General features: G+C 43.8%; 1 protein-coding gene across 1 annotated transcript in view; it reads right to left on the reverse strand.

Annotated features, from left to right (window-relative positions):
• The window catches only part of stk32c (serine/threonine kinase 32C), a 107,342-nt gene that overhangs the window by 29,072 nt on the left and 64,416 nt on the right, over window positions 1–13,854 (reverse strand). The window contains exon 3 of the mRNA XM_083988007.1: window positions 6,904–7,055. Coding sequence (XP_083844133.1) covers window positions 6,904–7,055 — 152 coding nt within the window. The remainder of the gene's footprint in view (window positions 1–6,903; window positions 7,056–13,854) is intronic.

A 13,854-nucleotide genomic window follows, 5' to 3' on the forward strand; every position in this document is an offset into this window, starting at 1 on the left:
TTGCTTCTCTGTTGGATTACAAAGTAGTGGATTGTTTTTATGAGCTGAAAGATGTGAAATCCTGTCGAAAGGCAGTTGGGTGAATTCCATTCTTTGAAAATCTCCTTGAAGTTGTATACTTATGTGCCCTCTGCTGCTCTTCATACTCAAATAATGAACACAGTGGTGATTTATATGTAGCACTAAGAAGCTGCAGGTCAAATCCTTGAGTTTGAATGAATTCCAGGCCGTAATGTGCAGCCAGGGGAGAGCTGTTAGTGTCCAGAAGCAGGAGGAGGCCACGCTGAAAGGCCATGACAGGACTGGGCTGCGACAATCACAGCGACTATAACAGAGGAAGGTTAGCCGGCTGGAAGGAGTACAAGGAACAGGCTGAAATAATCAGGCCACAATGACAAATGGGCCCAGGGAGGCAGGGCGGAGAGAGAGGGAAATAGAGGGACAGTGGAAGAGGAGAACAGTTATGAGGAGAGGAAAAAAGGCGAGCATGTGATTCTGTTGGCTGGAGTCTGTCTGAAAAGTTTCGACGGCCTACATAAAGTTGATGATGGAGACGGACTCCCCGGAGCCGGTGGCCACGACTCAATCACAAGACATGGGCGTGTTCCTCTGAGGATTCCCCAAACAATGAGTGAGTGAACGCTGCCTCTCCCCAACCACTCACCTTAAGACACAGCAGCTCCACTGGCCTCATTTCACAAGGTGCACTTGGAAAGTTCTTTAAAGCCCCAGTATGTAACTTATTTGGCTTTTTATTAGCAAAAATCAAATATTGCTTTCATAAATACGTATTTCACTGAAGTCGAATCACACCCGCTACAAATGAAAGTTTTCTCGTACCTTAGAATGAGTTGTTACAAGTCGTTACAAATACATAAGTGGGCGATGCACCGAACCGAGGCGGCCATGTTGCATGGCCATTTTTTACGTTCAGTGGCAGCGTGACCGTAGGTAACCACGGAAACTCAGCAGAGCTGTCGGCTCGGGGAGAAAGTTTTCCAGGTAGCGTCTGTTAGAACTGTCACCACTGTGTAGTGTGAGGAAGGATGGAGGCACTGATGTTGCATTCAGGTGCAGTCAGGCAGACGGCCGCCGGCAAACCAACCGGATGTCATTTTACTCGACGAGAGAAAGATGGTAAAACGTGGGTCAGGTAAACAATACCACATCACCATGACAACATATTGTCATGTCTGTATTGTTTTGCCTCGTGCTGGCGGACCACTTGTTTACACAGATGCTTGTCTATCCTGTTACATGCAGCGTCTGTTGTCTGTCTGACGTCTGCCCGATTTCACGTGAATGCAACATCAAGAATACGTTCCGATATGCAACCGCACCGCTAGATGGGGCGAATTCCTACATATTATACCTTTAAAAGTGGTGGATGAGGCGGTTTCAATCAAAGCCTTAAGTCCTTCATGAGGGCAAAACAATCAGCAGATGCTCAATGCAGTATTAAAGAAACAGACCCCGGTGCTTTTGGAAATGAGCCCATATTTTACCTTTTATGAGGATGATTTAAAGCCATGCCCCCTCGCAGGCCTTGTTATAACTGCTGACCGGGGGTGGAGAGGCTAATTTGTTCCAGTCTCCTAAGGCCTTGCGCCATCCAGGCCTGAAATCAATATTCCTAATGGAGGCTGAACAGGACACAGCACATCCATCCTCACCACTCCTCTCACTTGCTTGGGATGGACAGTAAAGAGCAAACGCAACCGTATCCTGCTTCTCCAGATGACTCACCCCTGTTTCTGGTTTTGAAACCTTTAAAATCCTCGGGGATTATCCCAAGGGAATGTGTTTAAAGCTCAGACTCCATAGTAACAGTGACAGCAGCGACAGCCCTTGCTAACCTCAGCAGTCTGTTTTCAACAGCACTGTGGCGGCGTCCACTGTGTTGTGATTCACTGCTGTGTCTCTGAGCACCCGAGGGAGACGGGGTGATGGTGTTTGAGAGTGATCTGTTGTGAGGTATAAAGCCTCAGGCCAAATCTTACAGTTTTTTAATGACGTATACTGGTTTCGTGCAGACCGTGGGATCAAATGGCGATGGTGATTGGTTGCCTCCGAGCGGGGAAGAGCTGACCCCTGCTCTCCGGTGTTTCCGACATGTATGAGGGAAAGAGGAAGTCGGCGTCTTCTCATGTGTCGCAAATCCTTACAAGGATTTGTGTGGATTTGTTGTGTGCAGCAGATGATGGTTAATTTTTTCCTCCTCCAAGGTAATCCATTCAGTGTACCCTTGACTCCTACACATCGCATCTATGCAGCAAGGGAATGGTCGCAGCAATTACTGTGGGCTGCAAAACTTGACATCCGCCCAGCTTAAAGCAGCCTTTCCCCTGGCTGACGGGATTCAGTGTGGGCTTTCACCAGGCTGCTTCCTTAATGAATTTCCTCTGAAGCCATACACAGCACAGACAGAACCGCTGAAAAGGCACGGCAGAACCCAAGACGTCTCAGTGGAAGCCGAACCCGGCTCTGAGACTGAACCAGCGCCTGTGAGCGCGAGAGGGAAAAGCTGAAGGGAAACCTTACAAATCCTCTTAGTCTGCACATCTTTCTCTCTCTTTTTTTTTGGACCAAACAAATCAATGTCATATACTTTCTTTGTGCAGTCTTGTGCACCCTTCCTTGCTATTTGATGCCCCCCCTCCCCCTCCTCTTCCCAGCTCCATGATTGCAGGAATCATTACTTCCTCTGACAGCTACTTGGTGTGTTTTCCTGTGTTCTCTCTCCATCTCTGACTAGCCGAGGCTCCCTCCTGGCACTGCATCAATAAAAACACACTGATGAAGCTTCATCAAAGCTTCATAAAGAGTGGTATCTTTTTTTTTTTTTTTAAAGAGTCACTTCCCAAACAAACCCCAAGCCATCACAACTTTGAAAGCCCACCACATGTTGCCCCCATCTCCCCCCAACAACAACACGATGGGACAACGCACTGACTGACTGTCCCATACACACATGCACCTGCACTTTTTTAACTAACTGCAACCGGCGCACTTTATTTTGTAATGTAATTTTATCTATTCCTAACTAATTATTTTACTTAACAAAACGTTGCTGTCTTTTTCGAATTTTAGAATTAGTGTCCTGTTTTAAACATGTCTTATCTCTTTTATTTTATTTTTTTATCTTTGCATTAGGGCTGACCCGATTATCATATTTTGATAATCGAAGCTTCGCAGACATAAAATCGATTTTAATCGAAGCTTCGGCGGCCAGGGGGGGTGCGCGATCGTAACGTCTGACGTCTGACAAATGTAACAATTGCCGATGAGAACGGGTGTCAAAAAGGAAATAGGAAGAAAGAAAACACAATCGATCACGGACTTCATGATCGATTACCATGGCAACGAATGAAGCTTCGAAGCTTCGATTTTTTGGGGTCAGCCCTACTTTGCATACAACATGACAGGGAGAACGGCTTCTCGCTCCCATGTTAAACAAATGGTTTCTCATGAGAGTGACAAATAAAAACTGAATTGAAACAAAAAAACTAACACCTCATGCTTTATAACAATAAGCATAACACATCATAGATAATTTTATAATGGCTTATAAGGTCAAGTATTAGGCTACAATAGAGTTATAATGCTCTAATGTGTTATGCTTATTGTTATAAACCCTTGTGATAATTTATGAGTGTTTATAATGACAGGTATACACGTTCACTGCCAATTATAACACATTATAACTATATCTATAATGCATTATCGATGTGGGCATTGTCAGAGAGTTACTAACAATTATAACATATTATAATACCTGACCTTATAAGTCATGATAAAATGCTTTAAAGTGTGTTATGATAAACCATTATGATCATTTATGAGTGTTTATGACTATAGTTAACAGTGCTATAACTGCATTATAACTCATTATAAGTATGGTTATAATCCGCTATAGAGATAGGCGTCAAATAAAGTGTTACCAAACTAAAATATATTTTAAAAAAACAGCTGGACCGTCTCATGTCGATTTAGAAGGTAGATAAATGTTCTAATGCCAGATTGGCGATGCTCTGATTGAAAAGCCTGTATTCAAATCTGGTTCAGCAGCATCCACACGGCGATCCAATTAGAAACCTAGGTGTGCTACAGCGAGGGAGATGATGGAAGGATGAAGCAGAGCTCCTCATCAGTCCCATCTCATTACCTGCCCAGCTGAGAATTCGTCTGAGGCAGCAGATGAGCGCAGCAGACAGTTTGTACCATACAATACAACACGTAACAACACAGAGGATCAGCAAAGTGTCTGTGTAAACTGGAGGCAGAAATAACAAACATACCATAGACTCAAGCTGTAAATTGATTTCCTTTATCTCCCAGCGCCTGCTCTCCCTCTCTCTCTCTCCAGCTGGACGAGAGAAATCACAACTTCCCATCAATTATACATTTGTGTGCACAGAGAAGGCTCTCCACAGCAGGACCTCAGCCACTGCAGATGATCTGTACAGCAGTCCTGTATCAACGGGAGCTTCACCCGGCCTCGGACTGCAGCAGCAACACACAGCTGAAAAATGCTAACGTTTCCCTCCCTGGTGTCTTTACTGTACATGAGACAAGTGATGGTAACTTTTCAAAACCGTCAACACAGCTGCCCAGGTTCAGGGTCTGTGTGTGCTGCACCCACACACTCGTATGGAGACAGCTGCAACCATCACACAGCTGGCTTTCTACGCCACCTCTCTCTCTCTCTCTCTCGTATATCATACGTTCTGACAGCAGCGTGCCTTCGCCTCATGCACCCACCCACCACCACGCTGGATTTGTTATGCAGATTTGACAGGTTCCCTATGTTTTCTTTTTTTTAAAGGGCCGTATGATACAAACAGGCACAGACTGAGTGAGACATGGAGGGAGACACTCGTGTTTAAAGGTACAAGTCTTCACTTCTGCAAGAAACAAAAAGATCAGAGGTGTTATAATGGGACGGACTGGTCCTCAAACATCTGGATGGCAAACTTTTCATGTTTTAAAGGAGACATATTATGTCCCTTTTCCACAAATTAAAATAGTTCCCAGGTGTCTTAAAGACATGTCTGTGACATGCTTTGGTCAAAATACCCCAAGGATCAAACATCACAGCTCTTTTCATCCTCTCTAAACAGCCCTGTTCAGAACGGCTGGTTTCAGTGCCTGTCCCTTTAAATGCAAATGAACCACTGCTTGCCCCGCCCCTTCTACTGGTCCCAGGTAGGGGTGGGGTTATGCAAATTAAAAAACTAGTTACATCATTGGAAGACAACTGAGGGAACAGCTCATAAAACCACATTGATTTCAACCTCGAGAGCCTGAAAATTACTGATTATTTTGTAAATTCTCACATTTTGGGGCCAGAAGGCAACAAACACCTAGATATGTGTTAAAGAGCCTTCAAAAAGTGATATTTCCATAATATGTCCCCTTTAAGAGTTGGTTCATTTCAGTTCATATTAATAAATAATAATAACCTGGGTCTCAGCAGATTAAAAAAAAAAAAAAACTAAACTGCAGTGTCTTCACACAAACACACCAGTCACTTTCCAGTGTCATTCCTCAATATTATGAGCACTAATGACATAATTTAATTAGATCCAGTGTGTGTAAGGGTGGTAGGCAGAAATCTCAGTGGCCCTCCTGCATGCCTGGATATCACTGGAGGTTTTGCAATTAGTGTGAACTATCCTTTTAATGTTGATGTAATTATCTATCCTCATTGTTATTTTTATACATGTAAATGAGCCTTACAATTATAGATGTCAAAGATAATGGTCCCAGACAAGCATATGTGGATTATCCAGATTCAGACTAATTAACTGCACGGGACTGTTACAACTTCGGGAGGCTGAGTGAGATCAGGTTCACTCTCTCTCTCTCTCTGAACTCAGTGAGATGGACGGGCCCTCTTTGGAGCGTCTCTGTGAAGCCGACTTAAAAAGCAGAGAGAGGAGGTGGAGATGTAAAGTGTGAAACTCTTCCTTCCCACATATGTAGCTGCAATGATAACATTTAGCATCTTTGTCACTAATGGGCATTTGAAATAGCGCCGGGTGCAGAGTCTGAGAGGAAGAGCGGGGAGCAGCGCAGCATAGGAAAAAACTAGAACAAAGAAGGCTTTGGCAGGCATATACTCCTGCAGGGAATTATACTATAAAAAATACACAGGCCTAATGCTGTATGCTCATTAAAATGCCCTCGGTCGCTTCTAGTAGTGTGGCTTTTCTCTAGCAGGCAAAAAATATCCTCTCTCCAGATTCAACCTTGATCATTCACATCTTCAGACACAAGTTGTCTTGAATCGTCTACTCACGATCACTCCATCAGAGTGAGGGTGTAAGCACGTGCAGTGTCGTCCCACCAATTACAGTAGTAGCAAAGTGCTTTGTGTAATACGCCGTGAATACTGTGCCAGGTTCCCAATTACATCTAGAAATGTGTCACACACAGAGATGAGCGTTGAATAATGAAAGCAGCCTCCAATCAGCCACATATCAGACTCAGGGGAAGAGGAAGGTCAATTCAAAACCGCAGTAATTATCAAAAGTGTTGCTTCATGGGTTCAGAGTCTAAATTAATATCTGAAAATTGTCGCTCCTGCTCAAATTGTTTCTTACGCTGATAGCTGTTTCTAGTGAAAGACTTGTTTCAAGCTTTAATGACACACAGAAAATAAAACTTCTTTTTCACTAAGTGCCAAATGCAGAAAAATAAAGTGCATGCAACAGCGCGAACATAATATCCACAAAGAGTACATCTATTTTAGGGGCTGCAACAGATCTCGGAGTGAGCATGCACGTCTCTATTGAGAAGTAAATACACAGAGCAGACTGGAACAGAGCAGGCAGACAGAGCAGATGACGCGACACAGGCAAAGCAGGCCACAGTGAAAGTATAAAAACATGGGATAGTCACCAGAGATTAACTAAAAAAACATGTTCAATTTCCTGTAGGATCTCAAGCTCTCTAAAGACGTTTCGGACCTCATCTCTCTCTATGCACTGCTGCTTGTTCATGTACTTCATGGCATACATCTTCTCCGTGTCCCTCTTTTGCACAATGCATACCTGCAGCGGGAGAGAACAGAAGAGAAAACACAGAGAGAGAGAATTAAGCATCAAGTAAGAGATCAAATGAATTCAGACAGGCTGTATACAAAATCTGAATGAGCATGCTTAAATGAACACATCCACACAACGTGTATATCTGTACTGGCAGGGGAAGAGAGCGCCTCCGCCAAGTTTCAGCTCCACAGACGAAGCCTCGCTGCTGCTATGCAAATACAACATGTTTTCAAAATAGCCCACAGCGTCTTTCAGCCGTTGATTAATGCGATTGTTGGGGTAGATACCCTCCACCGGTGCATAAACGCTGACACGCTGAGCAGCTCTAATGAACTTCATACTTTAGACACTTAAGTTTGCGGCTGAAAACCACTTCCAACCGAATCACGTCATTATTTATTCATCGCAGGTTTTGTGGTTTTGTCAGGAAGCGGCTAAAAAAAAAAGAAGGTAAGAGGCAGGATGGGACTCCATGAGGTCAGGGTCATTACGTTAACATCACTGTCCAACCACAGGCACCGAACAGGTCAGTCCTGGCCTGCAGGCAAAAACACTGTTCAATTCTTGAAGCTATTGGTCCTAGTTTTGTTTATTACCTCTGTGTTGTGTTTGTGTTATCTTACATTAAGACAAGATATGCATCTTTAATCACTGGATTATAACATGGAGTAGAGTTCTCAATGGGCCTGAGAATCCAAACCCCACCCAACCCAAGGCTCACACCTGGTGCCATGAGGGGGCTAGTTGTGTATCGTATAGAAAATCAACAGAAACAACAAAAATACTGGTCAAGATACAAGTGTCAGAGAGAAGAGCATAGACACTCTCAGGTAAAAACACGATGGAGATAATGGACAGGCTATGGACAAACAGGTTTGTTATCATGTGTTTTTTTTCTATTAGAATGAAATTCAGCATTTAAAAAAAAAAACTACTATTATTTATTTAATGGAAACAGGCAATGACATACACAATTTATAAACTGACAATACACTGACCAAAAACAGACAAACAGAAAACAACGGACAGAACAAACCTGACGACATAATAAAGCAGGACCAAAACAGGACAGAAAGGTAAAAAAAAAAAAAAAAAACTACTGGTCAAGATACAAGTGTCATAGAGAGGAGCTATTGACAGGCACGTACATATGTTTGTTATCATGTGTTTTTTTTCCCCATTAGAATGGAATTCAGCATTTTAATTGTTTTGTAGTTGTCGTAGTTGTAGTTGCATGCCATGGCCCACCCCTCTCTCTCCCATTGGTCACAAATATGCATTTTGAAATCAGCTTCTGACTGCTGATTTCGGCTCAGGTAGGAGGCAGGCTAACACTATCTATGCACTTCCAGCGTTTGAGCTAAGCTAATTAGCGGTGCGCCAGCTCTGCCCGTATCTCTTGTTACTGCACGCACAGTTGAAAGGATGGTGTCTATCTGCTGGTCATGTACTCGGGAGTGAGGCAAGACGTGAAAATAAATGTTGACGTATCCCTTTAACCTGATTGCAGAAGAACGGCGCTTTTCCACTGTTTGACCAGTTGCCATGGTTATCTTGAAGTTTACTCAAAGCGATGTTAGCTAGCGATGTTGACATACGCATGGCACAACGTAATCGTTAAAGCAGAAGTGAGTGATCCGGTCATTTTCGCTAATGCTGCGTTCCAGGCAGGCTTTTGAAATCGTAAATTACAGCTTCAAGTCACAACTTACGACTTTGTAGCGTTTCAGGCAACCCACTCGTGTTTTTCCGACCTGTTTTACCTGTGAAAGTCACTATAACGGCCACTCGTAACTTCCGACCGGTGAACTCGTACCAGATCGAACTGGTACCACTTCACGGTCGGAAAAATACGAGTTTCCTTGAACGCACCATAACAGTCCTCGTCGCTACGTCACCACATTCACGGCGTTTCTTGGCTGCACACACAGCCCTGCATGCCGTTCTCTCTCCTCATTGGATAAAAACTGTAGGATACGATAAATGTTTTCTCTTCGGCTCAGAGCAGAGCAGAGGGACTGAGAGACCCGTGTTTCAGTCCAAACACTCTATGTAAGTGATTGCTGTCGGAAGATATAACTATTTAAGACTTATATTAACACAAATATATCACTCACTTCTGCTTTAAGTGACTGTTGTTTATACGCGGTTGCAGAAACGTGATGGAGAACAAACCCAAAGTGCATTACGTGCATGTGCGCATTCCTGAGCAAGTGTACCGTGTTCAAGCACACCTCTTCTAACCGTACCGGGCCAGGGAAGTGAACCGTACTCAAACACGGTACACTTGCACTCACACTACCAATAGAATCCAGACTTTCTGAGGCAAACGTGTTTGGGCACGGTACGACTGCCTAGTATGAGTGCGGCCTTAGTTTAGGATGCAGGGCGGCCCCTAAATTTGAGACAGTGCAAGTACATTTTTCATCTGATCATGTGCACCCAGTAAATCCCCCCCCCCCCCTCCTTTTCTTTTTAGCATGAACACATTAATCATAGTAGAGGCGACTCAAAGACTTTGGAATCTCTCATTAGAAAAATAATGTAAATATTTTATTTAAAAGTTGATTTATGGTGTGCGCCCTCAAGTTTTCTGCCTGCACTCCTAAAATTTAAAGTCAGGGGCCATTGTGCTCCTGGTAAATAAAGTTAGTGTGGAGCCCTGGGATGGTTAGGTTATTTGATGTAGGACTGTATTGAGTTAGTCAGTGTGTCAGCTTCAGTCGATTCAGACCAGTGTGTGACAGCTGCTACTGTACTCAGGGCCACCAGAAAAAAGTGTTTGGGACAATTTTTGGAAAGTCCAAATATGCTTTATGTAGAAGATTTCAGCATGTTTCAAGTTTCTTGGTAAAACAGAACTTTCAATTTTCCAGTTCTCTAAACCTGCTGGATTACTGTATCCATCCCTACGCACGAGCACACCTACAGGTTGTACGGCATTCTGAGCATAAACATCTCTTTGTCTTGATGGGAACATAAGGCATTTAAAATATTCTACATAAAGCGTACATTGAAATGCATAATTGGATTTTTTCAGTGGGCATCTTTCAGAAATGCTGTGTTGTGCTGGCCCCTGTGTTACAGCAGCACATGGCTCTGCCTCTGTGCTGCTGCTTCAGCCTGCCTCTCCTATATACTGCAGATAACAACACTGTGCATTACCAACGCCAAATAACCTGAACCACTCACACACCATATGGGATTGTTTTAGCGAGGGGGCTTTCTCAGCATTCAGCACACCTGACGTGTGTGTATTGTATGACTTGAAAAGAGCGGAATTTTTCCTTTATTATGTCTTAGCAATTTCCAAAGGTTGGCAATATCTAATTTGCATGACAGTTGAGCAAGGATACCACCGACGCTGCCAGTGAAATGCCTGAGTGGGCCAGAGGGAAAACACACATTCACAGCACCATCAGATTGGCTAACAAAATGAAAAAGAATTCAGTTAAGCCTTTATTTGTTTAACCTGATTTGTTCAATGTCATGTAAACGGTTTCCTCGAGCAGAGATAGAGGTTAAGAGAAATCTGGTTAAGCCAACTCGATTTCTAATGGAGACAGCCGATTTCTTTTTATTGGCTGTATTTATCTGAGTAGGAACAGCTAAGCACAGCAAAGACTTAAAGGGATAGTCCAACATATTGGCAAATTCGCCTATTGCCGTAATCCCTATACAGTAGTCTTAGGGGTAGGTTCATTACCTTTGATCATTGGTGCAAGCTGTTTTTAGATCGGTGGGGCAGAGATGTGAGCTGGTCAGCTAACACAATGGAGGCAAACGGTACTTTCGCCTTTCCCTCATCAAATACACAATCCAACAACACCAAACAAGTTGTGACCTGCACAGTTGCCACATTATGAAATAATCATGTAACATGTCTGGAATGTAGTTCCGGCTACGTGTTTGCCTTGAAAACAACTCCGTCTCGTAATGTTACATGATTATTCCATAGCGTGGTGAATGTGCGGTCACAACTTGTCCACCAGAGTGTTTTGGAGTTGTTGGATTGTGTATTTGATGAGTTTGATGAGGGAAAGGCGGAAATATCGTTTGCCTCCATTGTGTTCACTGAGCAGCTCACGTCTCTGCCCCGCCGATCTCAAAACAACATGCACTGATAATTAAAGGTAATGAACCTACCCCAAAGACTATTGAGATTAAGGCAATAGGCGAATTTGCCAAAATGTTAAACTATCCCTTTAAGGCGGAAACTCACAATCACTGTGGCAGCAGCGGAGCAGGAAACATCGTTCCTCATCTGTGTAATACACTTAATCTGCCAGCCTTGGTCGGAGACAGTGCTGCAATCTGATTACTGAGCACCTGCACGAAGCACAGTCCCCCCATTTACCTCCTTAACTGGATTTCTCCCAATAAGATGGCTTCTTGGTTGTACGCACACATGGTGAATGTGAGACCCCTGCAGACAGGGCTGTTGCATAGGGGAGAAAGGTGATGACAATTCTAGGGGCCCACAGCCCAGTAGGACCCACAAACCCCCCAGGTAACTGATTTAAAAAAAAAACTAAATTCCTCTTATACACAGTCAATCAAAAAAGTGGCGATGAGAAGTCAGGGTGTGGGGGCCCACTTCAGTATTTTTTCAGGGGGCCCAGAATTCTTAGCAACAGCCCTGCGAGAGAAAGACAGAGGGGTTCACACCATCATGCTGTTCACTGGAGTGCTTTGGGAACAAAATCTATGCGGTTGTTCTGGTGTCTTGAGTGGAGAACAGGTCTGCCTCATGGAGCATCCAAAGCTAAACAGACCACTGCTGTTCCTGTTAGAGACACAAGGCCTTAGCTGAACTGAACTGTCCACCACAGCACAGGTCTCCTCATTACACTCTGAGCCAGGCAGATGGCTCAGATGGTTTTTAACGCAGCACTCTGTCTCTGATGCGCTGTAAAAACACCCATCTCAGCTAGTCAGTCGCTCTTTTGTTCTGTCTTTGAGGGAGAGAGAGAAAAATGCCAACAGGAGAAAGTCTCCCTTGTTGCCATGCAGGTGCATTTTGTTTGCACAGCTGTGCAGTTGCACACTTTCACATCTTTCATGAATGAAGTGTCTCCTATATTCAAATGATCTCAGGAAAAACAAATTACTTGACAGATCAAGTGATGTAGAAGTGCTTCGCTAATGTAGATTTTTTCCATTCCAATGAGGATTTCTCTCATTTGATTAGATACATTAAAACAAAAAAATAAAACATTTGGAGAATGAACAGCGAGCTAACTGAGGTGTTAAAATGGACTTTATCTATCTGGTGACAGGAGGGAACCTATTACTGTGTAAATCACCATCCATTTAATTAGACTCGTGGTTTCCTCTCTAACACAAAGCTCAAATGAGGTGCCAGGTCTGAATCAGCTGTCTCTCCACTTCCCTCCATCTGGATCCACTCCACGCGATCAGACTTCTCCTACTTCTGTCACTTTCATTAGCGCTTCACAGCTGAAATTAATCAAACCTGTTCCTCCTCCCTCCTCATTCTGACACCAGAGCATCCATGGGCCAGCTTCATTCACCACCTATGACCTGTGTTACTGCTGCTATGCCTATAAAGCTGCCTTTATTCTTTTTTAAAGGGATAAGCTAAAAAAAATGTTTTGTGTCTTGCCTCACTCCCAAGTCCATGACAAGCAGATAGACACCATCCTTTCGACTTTGTGTACAGTAACAAGGGAGATATGGGCAGAGCTGGCGCACCGCTAATTATCTTAGCTCAAACGCTGGAAGTGCATAGGTAGTGTTAGCCTGCCTCCACCTAAAGTCATCAGAGAAACTCTTTAGCAACTCTTAACGGAAACCGGCGGGCCGATCTTCGTCTCAGAGCTGACAAAACTCTTCGGTAAGGCATCTCCGGTATGAGATGAGATCGGTCAAAATGGAGGGTTCAAGCAAAGACGGTTTATTTTGGTTCAAGCTAGCTACATCGAGGGTAGGTTAGCTTCCTATTTCAAAGTAAAAGCACAAATTCTATCATCATGGTTTTCTGTATAAAGGGCAACGGGTGTTTTATTTTGTGAAAGTAACCGGAAGTGTGTTGGTCACAACGGCTAGCTTTGTCCGAACAAAACTGTAAACAGCTGGTATTTAGACAAATTAATGACACACTGCTGATCTAAACGGCTACTTTCCCGCCTAAAAATGTTTGAAATGTCGATAAAGAGATATATTTACAGAGCCTATGCACTTCCAGCGTTTAATCTAAGCTAATTAGCGGTGCGCCAGCTCTGCCCGTATCTCCCTTGTTACTGCACGCACAGTCGAAAGGATGGTGTCTATCTGCTGGTCATGGACTCAGGAGTGAGGCAAGACACGAAAAAAAAAATGTTGGCCTATCCCTTTAATTTCAGAAGCAGGGGTGGTGGTGGTGGTGGCGGTGGTTAGCATTGTCACCTCTCAGTGAAAAGGTTCTGGGTCAGATTCCCTGTCCAGGTGTAGCTTCAAGGTGGCTTCCTCCCACAGTCCAAAGACATGCCCATTAGGTTGATTGGAGACTCTTCCATAATTGCCTGTAGGCACTGATGTGAGTGTGTGTGTTGTTCATCTCTATAAGTGGCCCTGTGACAGACTGGTGACCTGTCCAGGGGAACCCCGCCCTCACCCTGTGTCAGATGGGATTGGCTCCAGCCTCCACCATTATCATGCATGCAGAAGCGGTATAGGAAAAGGATAAAAGAATGGCAGACAAAAGCTACACATTGATAGTGGTGGGTGAAATAACAACTGTCAGAGTTAATTAGCTGTAACTAATAAACTATTAAAGCATTAGCACCACAACAGATGAGTG

This window comes from Trachurus trachurus (genome assembly GCF_905171665.1).
Source record: "Trachurus trachurus genome assembly, chromosome: 15".
Taxonomy (NCBI): Eukaryota; Metazoa; Chordata; class Actinopteri; order Carangiformes; family Carangidae; genus Trachurus; species Trachurus trachurus.